This window comes from Sinocyclocheilus anshuiensis, unplaced genomic scaffold, assembly GCF_001515605.1.
Source record: "Sinocyclocheilus anshuiensis isolate Anshui unplaced genomic scaffold, SAMN03320099.WGS_v1.1 scaffold284, whole genome shotgun sequence".
NCBI classification, from domain to species: domain Eukaryota; kingdom Metazoa; phylum Chordata; class Actinopteri; order Cypriniformes; family Cyprinidae; genus Sinocyclocheilus; species Sinocyclocheilus anshuiensis.
Window position 1 is genome coordinate 1,789,971 of NW_015554266.1, and position 8,641 is coordinate 1,798,611.

Sequence of the window (8,641 nt, forward strand, 5' to 3'; positions counted from 1 at the left end):
CCACGGCAGTTCTTAATATATCAGCACAATAACACACTCAGCAAAATATCATCTAATTATCATTATCGATAAAATCCCAGAAAATATCGAGATATAATTTTTTGTCAATATCGCACACCCCTAGTTCTGAGTGTGTCAGACTGTGCTTCAAGCTCACCTTGCTGAGGAACATGGCATAGTATCTATGGAGAGGTAAATGAAAGGTCAGCTGGTTGAGGGCAGGCTGTGACAGAGAGAGAGGTGGGGGGGTTACTCACTGGTTTCACTTTATCAAGATACAATCTGACAGTGTGAACATCAAGACTGTACCTCATCTACAAACCCAATGGCATCAAACCACATCTGAAGAGTTTCCAGACAGTACCGCACCACTGTCTTAGTGTACTCTTGGGTCTCCTGGCAACACACAATATTTTTAACTCATACACAAACCTCCTTAAAAAACACTAATAAAGGGCTGTTCACACAGAATGCATTTTTGAATTCTACTGCGCTGCTTTTCCATTGTATTTTAATGTAAGCATGTGCAAGATGGGTGTCTCATGTCCTTTGCAGCATCTCATACATGACACAGTGCTCTAAAAATGAGGCACGGATGTCTCAAGACCTTACAATCCCCCCCCACCCGATCTTCTTCTCGCATTTATTAACACACAAATGCATTCTGTGTGAATGGCCCCTCAAAGCAATCATCAATTACATATATCTATTGTACTACACCAACAATTCTAGAAGAGACAAACCTGCAATCACACGTGACAAAACCCTAAAATACAACTCAGTATTGCAGCATCTAAATGAGAGCATTTTAAAAACAAAAAGGTGCTGAGTGTGATGCATGTAGAGATGAATGTAGCCTCACTTTGACTTTGCAGTGTGTTAGGAGACCCCACATGGGCTGAGCACAGGCCTCCAGCTCAGCTGCAAACGCTGCATAATATGTCTGAGACTCAAACTCCACGTGCTCATTCAGCTCTCTCTTATTCAGATTCATCCCTAACACAGCAAAAGGCACAGAGAGGAAATCCATAACATCAGAGTGAATTATTGACTCAGTTTCAGTTGTAACATAACCTATATCGCACAGAGAGTTCTTTCATTTTAATCAACAAAATCAAAACGTCCTTCGTAAAATGAATCGTCCTGGATGCTTGTTATGTAGTTAACATCTATAAAAGGCATTCAAGGCCATGCTATATTGTAAGTAGTCACATTATCAATAGCCTATTTTACAATAAAGCACAACCTCTCCTAACTCATTGCTTAATTAAGTAAACACTAATTCATTCGCATTTCTAATTCATAGGACTGAGAGAAAAAAAAAAGCACTACAGACTTTGAAACAAAAACTGTATGACTGCAGGATTTCCTTTCAGTCACTGACCTTGGAAGAAGGAGACGAAACTCATCCAGAGCAGCAGCAGAGAATGATCCTCCAGGAAGCGATTGGCCACACTTTGGTGCGAGAGGATATTAATAAAATCACTAACTAAAGGCCAGTAGGTGTTATTCTTCAGTAGAGCTTCACCACAGTTCACTACCACGTGACGATTATTCTCCTCATCTGTGACAGATCGAAGACATTTTGTAGCTGGCAATCCAATAAATTTGCAAATAGTGCATGGTATGCATATTGCAAGTAGTGTGGTAGCATGCCATTTTGAACACAGCCTACACTTTGCTTCTTTTGTTACCTTGCAGTTCGCTCTTGATAAGGCAGCTCTCCATCATGTAGAGGAGCACAGTGACCATGATGTCCAGTAACTGGCACTCCTCTGTGACGTGTCTCGCCAGCTCCTCGTTACTGAAGAGCTGCACGCTGATGTGAACGATGCGGTTGGACATGGTGTCCGACTCGTGACTCTTCATGAGGGTCTTCATGATGAAGGCGTAGTGTTGTACAAATGTTTTAGTGAAAGTGATCTGTGGCACAGGAGAAGGACATTCACATGTTATAGATTTTGATTAAAAAAGTAACAAAAAAATATATATTTTTAAAAAATATTTAGAGATCACGGACTGCCAGCTATACAAAAGTTACAACTCACAGCCTTGTGGTGTAAAAGGGCACTAATTTACACACTATTACATATTTGCCTATATGATATACATATATTAAACTTAGATGAATGGTGATCACTGTATGTAAGGTCCAATATTAATACTCCCAAAGTTGCAAAGAGCGTAACAAAATGTAGAAATGCTAGTAAATTTAGGAAAATAAATACTGCCGATTTACAGGTTAAACAAAGCAAAGGTTCATTTTGGATCCTGCATACATAAGAGTTTGCCAGCATTGAATACCTTGTAATCCTGATCTGGCAACATGTTGAGCAAAAAAGTGACCATCTTCTGTGGAAATTCATACTTAATAGTCCAAAACAATAACTCTTCTAAAAAACATTTATGTTTCAGGGTGTCCATTATGGATGGATCTAACAAAACAGGAAAACAGCAAGGAAATGCAATTGTTTTTGTTACTACATTATTTGGGGAATAATTGTTCGTGAGATCTACGGATGATGAGATATAACGGACTCTACCTTTGGTAGTGCTACTGAGCTTCACTCTTTTCCTCTGGCCCACACCCTGCAGCCCATCCTGATCCTCCTGTCAGACAAATACATTAACCGCCTTTAATTTGACCCACTCTTCTCAACAATGAGCATGGCTAAAACAATCAGTTCAGTGGCTAAAAGAAGGCTGTATTCTCAACAATGACACAAAAGGAAGACACACCCTACTGTGTTTGTTTTGACTAGTTGCTGGGTCACATTTTATCTGTCCCACAAGTCTGTGTGCCTACCTCTTTGCTAGAGTCCTCCAGACTGGCAGCGGCAGTAGCTCCTAAAATAATAATAAACAAAGAAAAAAAATTATAACCGTGTTACCAAAGAGTCATCAAGACCTGTTTCTCCCTATTCACCCATCAGGCATGAAGCACAGAAGAGGCAGCAAGTGTTACCCAGTAGACTGAGCGCTCCTGCCCCAGCTGGAGTATCTGTTGCCCCAGCTCCTGCTCCTTTCTCCTCCACTGACACCAGACCTGAACTCTTCAATGCTGACAAATACTTCTCATAGTTCCTCTTCGCATAAACATTCTCCTCTTGACCTGTGGGTGTGGGACAATACAGAAGTGTGAATGCTGAACTGAAAATGAGTTTAAAAATTGTTGTGCCTATTTTTAATGGGGGTCACATGAAGTGTGAAAAAGAACAACAACAAAAAAAACACATCATCAGGAAAAAAGCCCATTATGGAAGCTAATAGCTGCAAAAACAGCTTAATTAAAAACAGTTGGAATTATGATGTTAACAACCAGAATACATCAATGCATAAAAGTCCACATTTAAACATCAGTAACAACAGTTCAGAATTTGTAAGTAATGGGGAAGTAGGATATAGGATATACTTTTAAAAATACTTTTCCGAAAGGGGATTTTCACAGCTATGCCATAATCTAACCATTTCCAGGGAAACTTTCAGTGAAAAGTTTTGTGTGTGGAAAGGAAAGTTTCCATGGATGGTAAAGGTTCTTCATGGAATCAAAGATGCAAATAAAGAACCTTTATTTTTAATAGTGTACAGTATCTCACAGAAGGGAGTACACCCCTCACATTTTTGTAAATATTTTATTATATCTTTTCATGTGACAACACTGAAGAAATTACACTTTTCTACAATGTAAAGTAATGAGTATGTAATGTAAATTTGCTGTCCCCTCAAAATAACTCAACACACAGCCATTAATGTCTAAACCTCTGGCCACAAAAGTGAGTACACCCCTAAGTGAAAATGTCCAAATTGGGCCCAAAGTGTCAATATTTTGTGTGGCCACCATTATTTTCCAGCACTGCCTTAACCCTCTTGGGCATGGAGTTCACCAGAGCTTCACAGGTTGCCACTGGAGTCCTCTTCCACTCCTCCACCTTCCGCTTGAGGATGCCCCACATATGCTCAATGGGGTTTAGGTCTGGAGACATGCTTGGCCAATCCATCACCTTTACCCTCAGCTTCTTTAGCAAGGCAGTGGTCGTCTTGGAGGTGTGTTTGGGGTACTTATCATGTTGGAATACAACTATGGATCATGCTCTGCTTCAGTATGTCACAGTACATGTTGGCATTCATGTTTCCCTCAATGAACTGTAGCTCCCCAGTGCCGGCAGCACTCATGCAGCCCCAGACCATGACACTCCCACCACCATGCTTGACTGTAGGCAATACACACTTGTCTTTGTACTCCTCACCTGGTTGCCGCCACACACGCTTGACACCATCTGAACCAAATAAGTTTATCTTGGTCTCATCAGACCACAGGACATGGTTCCAATCCATGTCCTTAGTCTGCTTGTCTTCAGCAAACTGTTTGCGGGCTTTCTTGTGCATCATCTTTAGAAGAGGCTTCCTTCTGGGACGACAGCCATGCACTGATATGTCTATTTCCCAAACGCAACCTCTGGATATGATGCTGAGCACGTGCACCCAACTTCTTTGGTCGACCATGGCGAGGCCTGATGAGTATGTAATGTAAATTTGCTGTCCCCTCAAAATAACTCAACACACAGCCATTAATGTCTAAACCTCTGGCCACAAAAGTGAGTACACCCCTAAGTGAAAATGTCCAAATTGGGCCCAAAGTGTCAATATTTTGTGTGGCCACCATTATTTTCCAGCACTGCCTTAACCCTCTTGGGCATGGAGTTCACCAGAGCTTCACAGGTTGCCACTGGAGTCCTCTTCCACTCCTCCACCTTCCGCTTGAGGATGCCCCACATATGCTCAATGGGGTTTAGGTCTGGAGACATGCTTGGCCAATCCATCACCTTTACCCTCAGCTTCTTTAGCAAGGCAGTGGTCGTCTTGGAGGTGTGTTTGGGGTCGTTATCATGTTGGAATACAACTATGGATCATGCTCTGCTTCTGTATGTACCTGAAACCTTGTAACACTAATAAGTCACATGACACCGGGGAGAGAAAATGGCTAATTGGGCCCAATTTGGACATTTTCACTTAGGGGTGTACTCACTTTTGTGGCCGGCGGTTTAGACATTAATGGCTGTGTGTTGAGTTATTTTGAGGGGACAGCAAATTTACACTGTTATACAAGCTGTACACTCACTACTTTACATTGTAGCAGAGTGTCGTTTCTTCAGTGTTGTCACATGAAATGATATAATAAAACATTTACAAAAATGTGAGGGGTGTACTCACTTCTGTGAGATACTGTATGTGCTATTATCCTAAACATTTAGTTGGCTAAAGGAAAGTTGTAGAACATCGTGGTGTTTATGGCTCCCAGAGATTATTATTATTTTTTTAATAAAAATAAAAGCCTAAGTTTAACCAGATCCATGATCACTGCACATCGTTTTATGATTCGATCACAATGTAAAGCAGCTTTGTAACTGGCTGTTATTGAAAGATGGATATATTTAAACAGGACAGCAAACACACAACCTATCAGTAAATATTGTGATTTGTTTCACATTAGAATACGACAGCCAATTATAACAAAGGTAATTTGCATATATAGGTTTTAAAGGGCACAGCAACAAAAACAGCCTTTTTAATTGTAAAGGTGAGAGAGTGGAAATGGTCAAACAAACAAATAAGTGATAAATGAAACAACCCCAGTAAACAAAAGGTAATTAAAAACTCAAATGACTGGAAAAAAACAGATGCAGGCAGACACGACTTAAATTGTTCGACTACTCTACAGGCAAAACACATTTCTCAGACATACTCACCCATGCTCAGTTCTTTAAAGGTCTGCTGATTGGTTAAGATCTTGGTGAGAACAGTGCGCATGGCCCCGCCCATCTTGGTGAGCTCTTCTAAGAAGGATATGTGCGGCTCTAACTGCTGCAGAACCTTCTGCAGATCTCTGTCAGCGGCCGACTCTGCCAGCACATGATAAGATGTTTGTGTGTGACAAAATAAAGCAGCATGTGATACCCCAGTGGGCAGGACTAGCAGGCTCAGCCAGTACATGCCACACACGGGGTTAATATTATTCAAAAGCACAGAGAAAGCAGTTGATGTTATTTTACATCGCAGATGGTCTTATTCATAAAAATCCTATTTGTAAAAGCTAAGCAAAGTGTTTCTGATCAGATTATGAGCTGAATCCACTGAACCAGGTACAAACTAAACTCTTCAAAGACCCCATGAAATTAAAAATGGAGTTTTGTGGCTTTTAGTTCTATGAGCTTTGAGGAAATCTAGTGTACACCTATAAATTCACAAAACAGCCTTTAGATAACAAACACATTTAAAATACAGCATTTCTCAAACAGGAAGATGGGCCAAACATATTGATCATAGAAGTAGGTTTCTTCGATATGCCCCGCCCCAACTCTATAGGAAATATATCAACATATGATGCTTGATGCTCGTGAAGCCATTTCATGTGGTCTTTACAGCAGTTACAGCACTGTATGTGCATTAAAGAATGAATGAAGAATGCTGGTAACTGAACTTTGGTTCCCATTGACTTCCATTATATGGACAAAAAATACAATGGAAGACAACAGGTATCGAAACTGTTTGGTTCCCAACAACATCAAATAATGCCATAATTTTCATTTCTGAGTGGACTATCCCTTTAAAGGAAGAGTTCACCCTAATATGAAAATCTGTTATGGATTTACTCACCCTCAGGCTATCCAAGAGCTATCCAAGAGGCAGATCAGTTTTTTCTTTAACAGAACATTTAGAGAATTCAGAGAAATGTAGCATTACATCATTTGCTCAGCAATGGATCCTCTGCAGTGAATGGGTGCCGTCAGAATGAGAGTCCAAACAGCTGATAAAAACATCACAGTAATCCACAGAAACATCTAATATTAGTGTTTAGTGAAACTCTAATAAACATATCCATCGAGACATGTTTAACTTCAAACCATTGCTTCCAGCTAAAATAAGAGTCCTCTATCCATAAAATTGCTTTCGCTTTCGTGAAATCCAGTCTGAATCAGGAGAGAAATATGCACAGATAAAAAAAATTTAAAAATCTGCAAGCGAAACTGTTGTTGTTGGTGGATTTTGATGTGAGCAGACAAAAGGGAATGGACTTTTTCACTAGATTAAGCATTTTTATATATTATGGATTCACATTTTGGCCAGAAGTGATGTTTAAAGTTAAACTGCCATTTTTTTTTTTTTTTTTTACAAACAAACAGCTTTTCACGTCAAAAGACATTAACTGATAGACTAGAGACGTGTGGATCACTGTGATGTTTTTATCAGCTGTTTGGACTCTCATTCTGACGGCACCCATTCACTGCAGAGGATCCATTGCTGAGCAACTGATGTAATGCTACATTTCTCCAAATCTGTTCTGATGAAGAAACATCACATATACATCTTGGATGGCCTGAGGGTTAAACTTTCAATAAATTACATTTTAGGTGAAGCACTTCGTTAAGGTGTGATCTGGTGTCCTCACCTGGCTCAGTGTAGCCATCTCTCAGGTACTGAATGATAGTGATGATAAACCGCGGCAGCACCATCTCAGACATGAGCAGCAGATCCCGAGGGACTGATGGCACATTCTCTCCCGTTTTTAACCGATGCCTACTGCAAAACCTGTCACACAAGAGCATGTAAATTAGAATTCAACGTGTCAACTGAGCTGAATTCGCTGTTTAGTGCACAAAAATCCCATTGTCATTGTAACAAATACTAATTCTTATACAGGAAAAACCCCAGTCTGATGTCTGAGGTCACAAACTGTTTCCATAAGGGTCAATGGGCAACCACAATATGCAATTCTTCAGGTTTTTCACTAACATCATAGAGGAGGTGTAGGATTAAAAGATCTGTGTTAGATCAGGGCTCAAAAATATCATAATACAAGAGTATATTTTCCCCATTCATTTTCATCACTGAGAGTTGAAAAACGGGCAGGGGCAAACCCACCAGCTCAGAGGACCTTATTACAATCATCATGAAAAAAGACAAACAAGTACTTAAAAGTCCCCATGAAATCAAAATGAAAGTTTTTGGGTGTTAATTAGGGCTGCACGATAAATCGAAATGGAATCGAGATCGCGATTCAACAGAAGCTGCGATTGTCATGCGTATCTTTCAGTGAAGCACGGTTCTGTGATCAGCAGTAAATCTCCATCCAAAGGCCAGAGGGTGCTCTCGCGCTGAAACTCCAAATACGCCTCGCAGAAGAAACCCAGGAAATGCCTATTGCTGCAGCTGAATAAACAGAAGATTCAACTGTTTCATTGATTCAACGTGACTAATAAACACACGACTACAGCAATATACGGTTTATCTGAGTTCTTATTATTATAAATTTTCATTAAAATAAAGTATATTTATAATGCAATGCCTTTATCACTGCTTAAATACTATGAAATATGTTACGTGCCTTATGCACGACAATCGCATTCGAGTCATCGTGCAGCCCTAGTGTTAGTATCAATATGTTAGTCTTAAGGTTATCTATAAGCAGAGGCGGACAAAGTACTCAACTCCATTACTTGAGTGAAAGTACAGTTACTGCCGGTCAAACATTACTCCATTACAAGTAAAAGTTGTAAAGACAGATTTTTACTTAAGTAAAAGTACAGAAGTACTTGCTTTTAAAAGTACTTAAGTACCAAAAGTAAATTTCCTTTTTTGTGTC

The 8,641-nt window shown here is 39.9% G+C and overlaps 1 protein-coding gene across 2 annotated transcripts in view; it reads right to left on the reverse strand.

The window, feature by feature from the left end:
- Positions 1-8,641, reverse strand: part of LOC107671306 (E3 ubiquitin-protein ligase UBR3-like) — a 66,826-nt gene that overhangs the window by 54,371 nt on the left and 3,814 nt on the right. For both annotated transcript variants that reach the window (XM_016464198.1, XM_016464197.1), the window contains exons 2-12: positions 7,448-7,587; positions 5,748-5,900; positions 2,966-3,112; positions 2,807-2,847; positions 2,544-2,610; positions 2,305-2,435; positions 1,695-1,923; positions 1,385-1,564; positions 863-996; positions 310-396; positions 158-223 (exon numbers count right to left, since the gene is read on the reverse strand). In XM_016464198.1, the coding sequence (XP_016319684.1) occupies positions 158-223; positions 310-396; positions 863-996; positions 1,385-1,564; positions 1,695-1,923; positions 2,305-2,435; positions 2,544-2,610; positions 2,807-2,847; positions 2,966-3,112; positions 5,748-5,900; positions 7,448-7,587 (1,375 nt within the window). The remainder of the gene's footprint in view (positions 1-157; positions 224-309; positions 397-862; positions 997-1,384; positions 1,565-1,694; positions 1,924-2,304; positions 2,436-2,543; positions 2,611-2,806; positions 2,848-2,965; positions 3,113-5,747; positions 5,901-7,447; positions 7,588-8,641) is intronic.